The sequence below is a fragment of the Theobroma umbraticum genome, unplaced genomic scaffold (assembly GCF_002168275.2).
Source record: "Theobroma umbraticum cultivar Fairchild unplaced genomic scaffold, ASM216827v3 scaffold_44.0, whole genome shotgun sequence".
Taxonomy (NCBI): Eukaryota; Viridiplantae; Streptophyta; class Magnoliopsida; order Malvales; family Malvaceae; genus Theobroma; species Theobroma umbraticum.
The window spans coordinates 3,490,466-3,504,783 of NW_018397255.1; the positions used below are offsets into that span (position 1 = coordinate 3,490,466).

At 35.6% G+C, this 14,318-nt stretch overlaps 2 protein-coding genes across 4 annotated transcripts; both read right to left on the reverse strand.

Annotated features, from left to right (window-relative positions):
- Positions 1-3,196: 3,196 nt before the first annotated feature.
- HKL3 (hexokinase-like 3) lies at positions 3,197-7,017 on the reverse strand. The gene is made up of 9 exons (XM_021418870.1): positions 6,365-7,017; positions 6,129-6,279; positions 5,559-5,738; positions 5,379-5,453; positions 5,138-5,296; positions 4,943-5,041; positions 4,564-4,694; positions 4,060-4,141; positions 3,197-3,710 (listed from the first exon to the last, which is right to left on the reverse strand). The coding sequence occupies exons 1-9, from the start codon at positions 6,643-6,645 to the stop codon at positions 3,390-3,392; spliced, it is 1,479 nt and encodes a 492-aa protein (XP_021274545.1). The 5' UTR covers positions 6,646-7,017; the 3' UTR covers positions 3,197-3,389.
- A 3,736-nt stretch (positions 7,018-10,753) lies between these two features.
- Positions 10,754-13,713, reverse strand: LOC110409012 (transcription factor bHLH19-like). Of its 3 annotated transcripts, XM_021418223.2 has the most exons (6): positions 13,636-13,713; positions 13,205-13,285; positions 12,739-13,110; positions 12,511-12,645; positions 11,674-12,045; positions 10,754-11,515 (listed from the first exon to the last, which is right to left on the reverse strand). In XM_021418223.2, the coding sequence occupies exons 2-6, from the start codon at positions 13,238-13,240 to the stop codon at positions 11,441-11,443; spliced, it is 990 nt and encodes a 329-aa protein (XP_021273898.1). In that variant the 5' UTR covers positions 13,241-13,285; positions 13,636-13,713; the 3' UTR covers positions 10,754-11,440. The 3 variants fall into 3 exon arrangements, with proteins under 3 accessions (XP_021273898.1, XP_021273896.1, XP_021273897.1); XM_021418221.2 differs by having other exon boundaries at positions 12,511-13,110; XM_021418222.2 differs by lacking the exon at positions 13,205-13,285 and having other exon boundaries at positions 12,511-13,110; positions 13,636-13,696.
- Positions 13,714-14,318: the final 605 nt, after the last annotated feature.

A 14,318-nucleotide genomic window follows, 5' to 3' on the forward strand; every position in this document is an offset into this window, starting at 1 on the left:
TGAGATTCGCTGGTTTTATCTGCTTTTTTCAAACGCTCTTTCACTAAGTACTAGAAGCTTTGGGCTAAGATAAAAATATCACCGAGCCCAAAGCTCTTCCAACCCAGAAAACACGTTATGTCTCACTATTTTATGCCTTGAATGGTGTTCCTTTCTGTCCCCTCGCACTTCTCTTCTCTCCTTTCCATGGAAAAAACATAGAGTTTGGCTCGACTTTCACTTTCTTCTTGCTTTGGGAGAGTGAAGCAGGCTCCAAAATCATCTTCTTTTACCCTCTACTAATGCCTTGATATAATACAACTAATAGGATACGTGCTTTATCTAGGGCCAACAAAGCCTACTTAACTTTCTTCATTTCAAAAAGTTTTTTATGGTTTGTTAGGAATGTGAGTGTTGTACACGACATGACATGAAAAGTTTAAAATACTTAAACTTCCATCTAATTTAATCTTTTTCCTTATGCATTCTACAACTTTTGTGCTTAAAATAATGTATCTGTGTACTTGTATTCAATAGAAAAATAGAAACAGATAATGGCTATAGTGAATCCCGATTTCTTCTTTAATTTTTAACACTTGGACAGTCTGATTATTCTGTCAATAACGATTTCTGGACATTTAATTTCTTATATGAGCAATTGATTGCTAAACACTTTAGCATTCTTTTACAATAATCAATCCCATTAACCTTTTTCTGATTTCCATAATTGTAACTTACACGTTGAGACCATTAATTGATTTGCCATCTTGTAAATTGGGCCTAATAAATTGTTCATTTTTTCCCAATCTTCTCTAATGGAGAAGTGATTTCGAGGCCAGAATATGGGGACACCTCCATATGAATCTAGAAACAGCGAAAAACATACGTAAGAAGGGATAATTACGTGAAGGGATGATTACAAGCACTAAACCATCTCAGCCTGCAAAAGCCAATTTCCTTTGTCTGCCTCATCTTTTTCTTCATTGTTCGTGGGAATAAACATAAATAAATCTCGCCTTCAACTTTTGTTTCTGACTGTGATACATTTGTTGCTACTGACTCTTTCCTCTTCCCCACCTCGTCATTGATACCCCATTTTTATCTAAATATATATGTATGTGATCACATCCAAGACAATGGAAGGGAACATCTATGATTTGATGTATAAATAACAATTAAAATGTTTTCATTACTCTTCCTAACGATATGTGACATAAAGCTGTTAGTGGACTATCATTTCCTTCATCTTTCAATTTTCCTTTCCCCTTTTTTCACTGTCTTCTTTCTCGTGGGAGCTGGGGAGAGTGATAGAAGAGAGGCAGGAGTTGCGTGTGGGGTAAAGTTTAATTTCTTGGTTTGCTTCACTATACTTTATTGATTTGAAATTGTCATATGTTTGGAACCCAGATTTACTTGATGTGTCAGCCCGATGCTTGCAACTTTCTCTTGTATAAGTGGGTAATGGGTGGTCTTTTTTTTTTGGAAACCAAATTTACAAGGTGCTTTGTCAAAATAAAAGTTACAAAGTGTGCATTAAAATATAAATTTGACTTAGATCTATTACTCTCTGTAATTATTTTATTTTGGTTTTGCTGTAAGCCAATAATAAGCCAGAATCATTGTTCCACTTGCAAGCTTTCTTAAGATGAGGAATTCTTTTTTTCCAATTAATCTCAAGTAGGTGAGAAGGTGAGGATTTAATCCAAGTTTATTACAAGCTATTATTACCACCAAAACACCTAATTATCAGTAAGGGAATCTGGCATCTTGGGTTACACATGGAATTTAAGGTTTCTTATCCAATGGAATTCAAACTTAAAAAGCTTCATTTCCATGAGTGGTATTCATAACCTGTGTATATAAGTTTAATTTGAATGATAATTGCTTGGTCATGATCCAGAATCTTCGCAGCCTTAAGAAAGGCTGTGCAGTCTTTAAATATTAAAATAATGATCTATACCATATACACTATTCTTTTTTCAGATATATGATTTTCATATGACCCATGAACGATGCCAGCTCTCACAATTTGAACTTACAAGCGTCATATTTTTGTAGGATGCGTTTACATTTTATTAGAGAGCTTGTTACATAAACCACATAAAATGAAATGATTCCGTTTTAATCTTGAGGAAGAAGCTTCTTATTCTCCATTTAATTTTGATTAGCAGGTCAGATCTCACTGTCATTGGATTTGCTACACAGCCCCTGCAAAAGTTTCAAAAGGCTACACTGGTGACTTGGGATTGGACGTCAAAATTGCAAGGTACCCATTTGACCTGACGTTACAATCGTTGAATTAAATCACCACTTTTAGTGTAAGCGACGGAGTTGAGAAAGATCAGGGTGGTCCAGAAAACAGCTTGATAGGATTAACATGGGACCAAGCTTATCCTCTTGCAATCTTGGCCCAATGAGTGTGTGGGCTTCTAAACGAGCTTCTACTAGCTTTTTTAACTAACTAATAAGGTGCTGGGATACGCTCCAAAATTAAACCGGAAGCAATCAAAGCAGTGAAGTATAGGTTATTATTTTCATCATTTCTGGTTTATTTAAATGCAGTTTTATATGCATGTCTTGATATGTGGGAGGTTCAACACTGAAGAGTTCACTGAATTTCTTTCTGCTGCTTCTGGGATCTGGAGCAATTGCATTAATGTTGTAGGAAATTGACAAGTAACAAGACAACGGTGTTTCAGCAGTTTTGTTTTTTACCTTACAGCTCGAGTCGTTTTCAGCTTGTCTTGCTTAATATGTATCGTATTGGTCAAGTGGGCACCAGTCCTTGTTACTGCTGCTCCATTTGCAGGTTTTGACACCCTGGATAACCATTTGCTCCTTAGTGGAATAGGTGAAACATAAGAAAGAAAATGAAAAATGAAATCTCACAAGTGGGTTATTTCCCTTTGCCGGGTTGGCTTACCAAATTTACGTGTGGCATTGGAATGGTTTTTCACACATGTACTCTTTCGACTGATAATGATATATCAAACATGCCTCTGTTAATCTGTTTCAAACAGAAAGGCATGCATGTCGTTTTTGTACGAATAGTCACAGGTCAGAAACCATCTCTTAGCATCTAGACTTGAATCCCAGATCTCAATCGTTTTTCAGAGGAGATACATCTCATTCTTTATTTCAGATGAAGCTGAAATTTTTACTTTGACAGTCCCAAATCCGTATTTGTCAACCGACACCTTATTACCAAGATGTCCAAAATGATTCTTTGTATTTGTTAATGGATGTAACTTCCTAGGTAAACAGTTATTCTGTACCTAATGGAAGTGACAAGAGCAAAACAGACCTGGGAAAAAGTGAAAAAGAACAATTACGCACCAAAATGAACTACTCTTTTTTGCATGCTTAGAAAACATGTACACTGAGAAAATCAGGGATGATTGTATTAGGAATCAGGAGGAGTCGGTATTCTGAGAAGCGGCAAGAAACAGAGCACCAGCTCCAGAGCCACCATGAGCATGTTCAATTATTATGTTGCCTGAGAGCTCATCCCCAAGCATTTCCCAAACACTGCTGTGAAGATAATTTCTGAAGATCCTGTAGTGCTCATAAAGCCCGCCTTCTATTACAACAACACTCCTTCTGTTGGCTATTCTCCCAAGCTTCTTCGTAATGGCCACAATGCCTGCTCCAGCCAGACGGGCTCCTCGTTCTGTTACGATGTCACATACCTCTGCAACAATTTCTCTTGCCATTGCAGTAGAATTGGTGATCTGGGTGGATGAAATGTCAGAGTTTAAAGGAGAGAAATTTCCACTTTTAATCAGTTTTAAAATCTAACATCTTGGTTTCAAGAATGAGAGTTATAGTAAACAGAGTATTTAGGAATTGATTTATTTCAATTTGGTGACAGAGAAAAGATCCTTAACATTCAATACTAGGACTCATTTGAAGCTTCCAAGGACATGTCCAACATAAATGCATTCAATATTTTTTTTTTTCTAAATTTTGCCTTTTATTTAGAACGTTATACCCTATATCCATGTTCACTTTAATATGTGATGGACATTGACATACGTGGAGTACAGTCTGATGGAATCCAAGACGAGCAACAAGCCTTACCCCAAATATTTCCTTGAGTTTTTCATGCACGACTTCAAGATCTTCTGATGTATCTTGATGCATTGCAGCCATATCTGGCGGTCTGAAGAGGAAAAATTAGGTCAGGATTTAAAGATTAGGTTGACGTGTCTATGATGCAATCCTGATCTATCATGACCACCGAATGGAAAATTCTTTTTCTTATAATTATTGCCAAATTTTAAAGATTATTTTTATCCTTTTACTATTATTCTGTACTCATATAAGATGCAATTAAGCAGGCAATCATGCACTTAGATTAAAATTATTGTAAGCTTGTGTATCTTAGCAGGTAAGGAATCACAAATTTTAGAGGTACAATTTCACCAAACAGGGCTGCTTCCTGGGCCAACCACGACTCTTATTACAATTTCTTCGAATGTATATTGCCAATTTAATGATTATCTCTAATTAGTTTGGACTCAAATGAGATACAATTAAGCAGGCACTGATGCATTTAGATTAAAATTATTTGAAGCTGTGTACCTTAGCAGGTAAGGAATCAGAAGTTTTGGAGGTACAGTTTCACCAAACAGTGCCGTTTCCTTTGCCATCTCAACTAAAACTCTCCTTACAATTTCTCCCAAATACATTCCTGAAATCAGCTTTTCGAAGATCTGAGATAAAACAAGTAAAACCAAATAGAGAAAAATTATGTATTTCTATTTGAGACGCATAATCATGTTCCATAGTACTCATTTACTATTTAACAATCTTGTGTGCCTTTTATCATTAACTTTCTATAATTTTAATTACTAGTGTTATAGTTTCTGTTTTAACCTTGTTCTAAAAAACACAACTCAATGGATGAGATGTCATACAATTAGAGTTGCACGTATCATCTGAAATAGGAAGGTTGCCTTACCCGGCTGCCAGGATTCGAACTTTCTGCATCTAAAGAAGCATCAAACTGAGTTATTGGAAGTTGGCAGGAATTGAAGTTTCCCCATTCGATGCTAATAACCTATGAATGAAACAAGCTCAACCGTCAAATTTATGTTCACTTACAAAGCAAAACGAGCAGCATATAGTTATAAATATATATATAGCATTGACATACTATCTCGCCTGAATTTGGCAATAATGTGCCACGCCATCTGGGAGCTGATTGAGTTGTGTCTACGTAAGCAGCATTTATGCCCATTCCTAAGGCAATTGCAGCCACACTTTCCTTAGTATAGTATCTACCACCAGCTAAATCTCCAACAGTGTCGTCAACCTGCTCAATATCTTAGCTCAAACATACTCCTATCTACTAGGATAACAAGAGTAACTAACGCAAGCAAATGAAAGATGCTTACTAATGCATGAACACGCATATTTACGCCGTGTTTTTCCAGAGCTTGATTGATTTCGCTGACCAGTCCCTTTCCTTCCTGATTACGTGGTTAGATTAATAAATATTAGTCTGATAGCTATGGAAGGTTGTGAATTCATGTTAACCATGTTACCAAGCAAAATAGGATAAGATAAAGCTTAACCATGTCGTCAGCAGAGAAATTTTTCCATTTAATAGCAGAGCCAGCGGTGGCTGCAGCTTGGTTCGCTGCATATGACAAGGTAAACCCCAGTTTCTTGTCATTTGCTGCTGTTTCATCATTGTTCTCGGGATGAGCCGAGATAAATTTTGATAGCTCCACGGCAATGAAATCGTATAATTCCTGAAGATTAAAACTTAATTGATAGGAATGACTGTTCAAATAATCACGGAAATTTGGAAGCAATAACAACAACATACTCAACCTTCTATTTATGATCAATATTCAAGTTCATTATGTCGAGCAATTTTATTTCTTTTAGCAATTTACTTTATCAGAAACATGGTAAGGAAGTTTTTTAATTGACAGAAGGATTTGGCAAAGGAAAATATTATTTCATCCTATAGATGGTAAGGTGTGTTACATGTGGTAAATTTCTTTATCAATCTCATTATATACTAAAACTTTTCTTTCTTCCAGCTTTTCTGAAACAACTATTTATCTCTCACCCGATTATTCGTACCACTATATAGTTTATGATAATCAAGACAATCAGCTACACCAAAACCACACCTGTGAAGTTCCAAGCATGACATTTGAGGGAAGAGAAATCTCCTCTCTATAGAAATCAGAAATAGGCTCATTTTTGCCTCCAAGCCTCGCACACACCATCAAAAAATCCGTTCCTCTCAAGTTCACCCCATAATACATTCCCTGCTCATTCCTGCTACCAAGGCAACACTCCAAAACAACATCAACATATACTATAAAACAATTACCAACTATCTATATTTGAGGATTGAATTTACCCCGTGGGAAGAGGAGAGACGTAGGAAGCAAGCATGTTGAGGCAACTTCCTGCTGCATCTGAAGAAAGTGAGGCTTCCATATCAGATACCATGCCATTAGCCACTTCCCATAACTTGGGGACCGGAGTTGCACATTCCCTTGCAAATTTACGGATAATTTGTTGACTTTTCTTCCATTGTCGTTCCTTTTTTTGCTTCCAATATTGCCTCGCTAGAGTCACCACCACCACAACCGTTGCAGCCGTCGTGGTCACTACTGCAAGCGTCACCTCTTTCTTCATCGTTCTCTTGGTTAGATCACTACTGGGCAACAGAAACTCACCTTTTTCTTTGTAGTTAGTAATTAATCCTCTTTTTCTTTTCCCATGTTGTTAAGGTATATTAACAGAAATCCGTGTATTTAGTAGAGAAGAACGAGTATCCTGGGCGGGAAGTTCATGATTGTGTTAGTTGAGATATAGGCAGCAAATGTCCAAAGGTTCCAAGCCCAAGTTAACGGGGAAAAATCTCTTGGACCGCCCAGCCTGGGCCTTTGTTTGGGCTTAAGAAAAGTTCATGGGATCCACTTCCAAGTAAAGAGAGGCTTGTTCCAGTAATATCATATAGGTCTCCATTGTCAAAGCAGTGCAATGGTGGCCCAACCAGATCAACAATAGATTTGATCTTCTGTGACCCAATACAGAGCTGTCATATTTCTATTTAATAATTATGTTAATTTAGCCTAATAAATATGTGGCAAATTGTATAAAATAATTTTCCTAAAAGTTATATGGCGGCAACTTTTTTCCTTTTTTTTTTTATTTAATTTCCTAACTAAAGGACTTCCACGTTAAAAAGAGGTGGAAGGGGGAAAATGCAAAGAAAATTGGAAAAAGGGTAATGCGATCGCATCTTGGATACCCTAAAAATTGTCGTTGGATTTTCTAAGAAAGAATAAGATATGAAATGAAAACCTTGGTCGTTTTCAAACCCAGCCGACGTCTTTTTATTCTCTTGGGTACTTTCCCGAGTGAGTCTCTGGTCTCTTTTTTCTCTCCAATAATGATCATCTTACATGTAAAAGCCTAATCATTTTGCGTGCAATTTGGAGAGGTTTACTACATCAAAAGTTCCGAATCAAGTCAAATTTGTGGTGCTTAATCATTTGCCTCCGTGGAATATTTTAACGTTTGAATATTTTCTTGTAAAATCAGAAATCTTTGGACAAAAATTAAACTGTTTCACTTGTATAAAAGTCAGCTGGAAAAGCTTTACCCTAAGTCCTTGATGATAAACCCCATGACTTTTTTGCATGCCCCTTTTGAAGATAACGCATGTCCTTACTAGAAGGCCAACCATATTTGATGCACGAAATCAAGGAGGCACGGCTTTATCACACCTCCCTATAGCTAATTTTCTCTTTCGGTTCCCAGGATAAGGGGAACAAAAACCTGTATGGGAACAGAATCTTTGATAGAATAATAATCATACATTATGAATTAAAAAGATGTGGATATCAAGACTTATGTATATAATGACTTTACTCTCGACCAGGCATATTCAAGTGCTTTATAATTAAGTCATTTTGTTTAATTTGAGTTTCAAATTTTTTTTTGAGTAATTATCTATTAAAATCTTTGGATTAATATCATATATATCAATAATAAAAAATTTTAACTTCACAAACAATTTATTAATTTTTTTAAAATTTCAGTTATTCTTACATAACAACCACCTTATAAATATATCATTGAGGAAAATCTTTAATTTTACGAGTATGTTTGTAGTTTGAATGTCTCGTTTTTGTTAAAATATTTTTTGAAAATTTTTTTACACTGTTTCAATTTGTATTTATAGAGAATTCTTGATGTTATTTGTTTTTATCTCTCTTTTTAATTAATGAAAACTTATATTTATTTTTTCAAAAAAAAAGAAGAGTCACGGTCAATGTACATGACAAGTTTTTCCACCTTATTAACTTTGACTACTTCTTGGTAAGTAAATAGGTGACAAATTCCTAGTTACTTTAACATGGTGGGGTATTGTGACTAATCACAGCATGAAAGTAGAACCGTGTGTAAGAGTTCTCTCCCATTGGGTCAAGCTCCGGCAACCTAGAAGGATTTAACAAATTTGAATGAATATGGCTTCACGAAAAAGGGGGAAAACATAGAACAATGGAAGAAATAAAGGTACTATCGTACAAACTTTTTGAAAAAGTATGAAATAATTATAATATGCGCATGTATATTATTAGTGGTAATAAAAAATTTTGACATAATAATTGTTCCCCACTGATTCTAAATATCCAGCATCCAGTGCAAAAGGTGGTGATGAACACATTCATTGGCAGGACAAAACCCACCAAACTTTCACCAACTTGTCCCCGAAGAAATTAAGCTAAGAAAAAAACAAAGCCAAAAACTAACTTTGTGTTGTTTAATCGTAGTTCAAATGTCCATATCAGGCCATAAAATGAGAATTTCTGTTTTTTTTTTTTATAATCATCCGATTTCTCTCTATCCAAATCAAGAAATCTCATTCAATCTTTTTGTTATTTTAAATAATATGAAGTAATTCAATAGGAATAAGGGGAGGCTTAAACTTTGATTATAAGCCACTATACATTAAAGATTGTTTACCATTCTTCTTTTATGTCATGTAATGCTACCAAACCAAATTTTTTCCATCGCAATTACACAGGGCATGGAATGAGTATATATGCTGGATAGATGCATGACATTTAGGTGGGGGAAACTCCAAATTTAAAGGATATGCATCTTGTCATACAGTGGGATGTGCCCTAAAGATGGGAAAAGGTAGGAGATAGAACATTAACATCATTCTAGTTGTAGCCGTCAACCATTCTTCTGCTCATACCAAACTCAATATTAACACCACCGACCTTTGTTTGGACTGTTTGGGTCAAAAGTCGTAAGAAAATGGGCTCTGTTCCTCCTTACACGTAGCTGCCTCACTTTGACTATTCCTCCTTGTCTCGAAGGATCCTAGAAAATGAACACGACCTTTTTTCGATTACAAACTTTGGGGACCTTTCCAAAATACCGTCCATTGTGGTCGGTTTGGGTTGGTTTATAGTCTCATCTACCTTCATTAAGTGCAGTACTGCAATTAAAGTTGCAAAATCTCGCCATAATGGTTGGTTAATTAATTAGAAAGGTTTTAGTCTTACAAGTTAAAACGACGGTTCCTTAAACCACTTTATACAGGCATGACTGTTCCCCCCCTGCGAAAGGAGTTTAATTAATGGAACATCTGTTTTGGACTTTTTTTAAGTGGATAAAGAATGTTCACCTAAAGGATCAATCTTTTAAATTGAGCTATCCTATTTATTAACTAAGAAGAGAGCATTACAACTTGAGTTCAAAGTCATTAGACAATATTCCTCATCTTATTTTAACTGTCAATTAAGTTACATACACAAAGAGCTTAATAGAATGTTCATGATCTACTCTCTAAAGATTGTTTTGCTCATTGATGAAATTCATAATATTTATAATTATTTAATTTCAACCATCCGACTGAGATTGATCATACATACCATAAACCGTAAGTGATATAAACTCTTTTAACGGACTTGTATCTACGTATTCAGCTCCTTCAACTGATATATTCCCTTCCTTTGAAACCAATGTACTAATTAGGTTTAGTTTGCTTGGACTTTTAAACCCTCTACCATGTACCAAAATGATAAAAGTAAGAGTCACTCCTTCTGAAAACAATGACAAAAGCCATAATATATAAATATAAGATATTTATTTAGATATTTACTCTATCCTACAAGCTAAGATATGCTTAGGTAGCAAAACGGAGTTACCCCTTGATGTTCGTTTTTAACTAGTAACCTCGGAACTCGCAAACATCGGATGGTGTTTCTATCCATCGATGCTACTCCAATTAATGTTTGCTTTGAAGCAATCGAAATACCGGAGAGAAGAGAAAGTTGCAACAAACTTAATTCCCCATTAAAGGCAGAAAGAGATAAGAGAGAACAGAGAGTCAGAAGTCAAAGTAGAGAAAGAAAATGAGGCAGATCACTATCTTTGGTGGGGACTAAGATAACCTCTTTTTTGTACAGCTATTATCTGGAAAGTATTAAATATTTTCACAAGGCCCCATCTGTTTGCTTCCAACTGTTACAATCATCTTACCTCACCATTACATATCTTCTGATCTTCTCTGTTCATATATATATATGTTCATTTCAAAAATATAGTTAAATTAAAGATATTTCCCAATTCAATAATGAGAATGATATACTCAAACTCCCCTTATTATAAAGGAAGTTGCCCATTCACTACTTTACAGAAGAAGAATGTATGTGAAAAAAAAAATCCAATTGCGTAGGGCTAAAAGCAATTGATTAGGACATTGAGATAATTTTAGATCATTGTCAAAATGCGATGTCAATTTATTCGATTATAACTCTATGGGCATATCATAAAAGATCATAATTTAATCATCTTAGTTAAAAATTAAAGAATAAAAAAAACAAAAAAAAACCCTGTTATTCAATCCATCAACTACAAGGTGCAAATTACAAGGAGAGTTTACACAACGACAACGACCTAAAGATAAGCAAATTATCTAAAGGTTCCTAAAAACTCCAAATTGTCAAACCTAAGAAAGAAAAACTGCCTGTAAATCTCCAACTTTAATGGAGAAAAAGGAACCACTGCTTACAGCGGGAACGAGGCCACGTAGAAAAGTCAAAACCTCACAAAAACCTCTTCAAGCTAGCTAGAAGAATCCAAATCGAGCACATGGGGGAGTTAAACATGGTCAACAAGTCAACCACGCAAAAATAAACACAAGAGACACTCCCTTACTGCAAAATTGGTTCCTCCCAGCTTTTGTTAATGGCAGGTGGTCATTGTTGCTGAGAGAATAATTTACAGGCTCCTTTTCTCTCGTTAAGGTCTGGGGGAAGAACAAACAAAGATAAACTGTAGAAATCATCACTGATCAAAAAGAAAAAAAGAAGAAGCTAAATAACTCTATAGTGTTTATTCCTATCCAATGGAAGTCAATGGGTAATCCTTTTTTTCTCAATGTGAACATGGTGTTGCAACTTCATCACATGAACTTGAGCAAAGCCGTTCGAAGGCTTTTCACAAGATCCTTCATTGTCATTGAAAACTCAGCTTCCATCTGCAATTTGACATAAAACTATGGTTGAAGTCAAGGGTTGTTATAACTTGTAACTAAACTAGATTTGAAAAAGCAAAGCAAGCTTGAGAAAAGATTGAATACAAATGGAGAAACAAAAGTTCTCTACAATCGCTAAAAAGGTCTGTTGAATTAATTACCTGAACAACAATGGTTATGTCTTGAGTAGCTTGTCCAAAGGGCAAGACATTGGTATTGAGCACAGAGAGATGAAGCTTTTCGACTTCGTTTATGATGTTTGGTATGCACCCTTTGTTTTTCTCGCAGTGGATTCTGATGAGCACATCCTTGTCTGCAACTCTTGCTTCAATTTCGGGGAGTGGCTTGTTAGAGTGGCTATCAAAGTTCTCATCAGATGAAGATGTCTCATCATCTGCAAAAATTTGGGTTTTCTTCACAAAGATTACAGATTCCATTGTTTTCTTAGCGACTTGTCCCTCAAGTGTTGTTACTCGTTCTTGAAGCTGTTTCAGGTATTTGATAGCGTCTCCAAGAACGGAAGCCTTGTCCGTCTGCATAGGCATATGAGATCAGCATAAGGCTAAGCTTTGTTTCTTTTGAAAGTACTTTGCTTTTGATGAATTCCAAAAGTTATTGCATGCAATACTAATATCATAAGAAACTAATTAATATTAGGCTAAACCTTCATATTTTATGACAATTAAGAGTCCCATCGGACAGAGAATCATGAAATTTAAACATCACATATGAACCGAAATCTAAAAGATTGAACTTAAGCTTTTATTAGCTCCTTTATTTCAAAGAAATCACTTCATAATTTCTTGACTGCTTTTTCCCCATGAAATCATGGAATTCATCAATCAGGTTAAGGCAAGAAAACCAAAGCTTAATAGTTTTAATTAAATTTCAAAGCCACAACGACCGACAATACTTGTTCTCTACATTGACCTAAACTATAAAACAAGGAAATTTAAAAAAGGAATCTTTGAAAAGAGTTAAGGACTCTGCACTCGTACCTTTTTGAGGCCAGGAATAAGTGCTGAAAGAGATATAAACCTCTGGCTGAGCTTCTCACGGCGTTTTCTTTCAGCAATTACATGATCTTGAGCATGTAATGGAGTCCTAGTCAATGAACCAACCCTCTTTGAAGCCTGCCCATATTTAGGTGAACAATATTGGTCCTTGTAGGCATTTTGAGGAATCAAATTAGATGGAAATTCAATACAATTTCCATCATAACCCACCTCATTTTTTGGTTTCACAGCACAGTCTAGACCATAATATTGCTGGGAAATAGCTGGTGATGAATTCCAGTTGTCGAAGGATATAATATGGGAAGACGGGGAAGAAGAAGCCTTTGGTGGGATGTTTTCTGTGATGCAAGAGTTCGGGCTGTTGGTCTTGAGTTGTTTCATTGGCCTTTGAAAGTCGTCGACCTGATGAGAAGCTCCAATGCATGAATCATTCATATTGTTGTGGGAGCTAATTTTCTGGTCGATATTTTGATAAGATGAATAGCTCTCCGAAGAAAAAGATTGGAAATTCAGATCGTCAAATGAGTAGTCCATGGGGTTCATCATTTGGTATTGTGGGAGAAACGTGGAATCCTCCATTTCCTGGCAATCAAAATCATCATAATTCTCATAAGTAAGATTTTTTTCTTTATTTTTGCTTCACAAAGGTTGGGAACTGCGGCAGAACAGTCTTTACCAGTTCAGATAACCATTTGCCTGAAGAGATTTCCATTAAAGAAGCTTTTCTTTTTCTTTTTTTTTGTTGGGGTCCTTAAACCTGGAACGATTAAACCAGGGACCAAAATCTTAGAAATGAAGGCTCCAACTGAAGAAATCAAGCAATTAAAAGTTGCTAAGATTTCAAGCTATATATCTGATACTAGTACTATATATCCCATAATCATCTTTGCTTTTGACCAAAGAAACTACAAAGAAGAAAAAGCCAAGCAAAACTATACCAACGCACAGATCAAGAAGAGAAAATCCATTAAAGACCCAGCAGCAAAAACCATCAAACTTAAAGCCAAAACAACATAAAATGGAATATAAAAGTTAATTGTAGAGATCCAAAAATCTCCAGAAAGAAAAGTCAAGTGGAGTTTGGGGTTTGGGAGTTGAAAAGCCTACCTTCAAACAAAGACTGGGAGTCTGAAGGGAAGTTTTTTCAGCTTTTGGTTTGATGGAATTCTTTCCCAATTCGCCAGGAGGAAACAGATTCGTGAATGTATATATACAGGTGTACGGCTACGTACGCGCTTCCAAGTATTATATGGCGTTCTCACATGTGTGAAAATGTTGATACCCTTTTCTAGTTTTCACTATTCATGTGGAGGCTCTGTTTCTGGACTTTCTCCTTTGAATTTAATATTACTAAACTAATACCCCCACATATATCAAGGATCTCCTGCTTTTCTTGCCATATTTTGATGGCTTTTTCAACAAAAAAATTATGGTAGTAGTGAAAGGCTTCACTGTTCAGTAAAAATATTGCTGCTTTCTCTTAATTTGTTTATTTTAATTGGGAACAAAACTTGAATACTTGATGTTTGCTTACTAATTCATACCGCCATTTTTTCCTGGTTATATTTGTAGTAGAATTGCTAAATTTTGTTCCTTGTAACCTTATAATTTTTGTCAGAGAGGGAGGAAGAAACTTTCCTATAATGGATACTGCCATACTGGTATTGCTTGACTCTTCTTAAAATATCCACATGTTGGAATCTCATTTCATACCCAGAAATGGATATGAATTCAACTTCCAACGGTATGGTGATCTCCTTCTCCACATTGAAGAGATAGCACATTTTTAT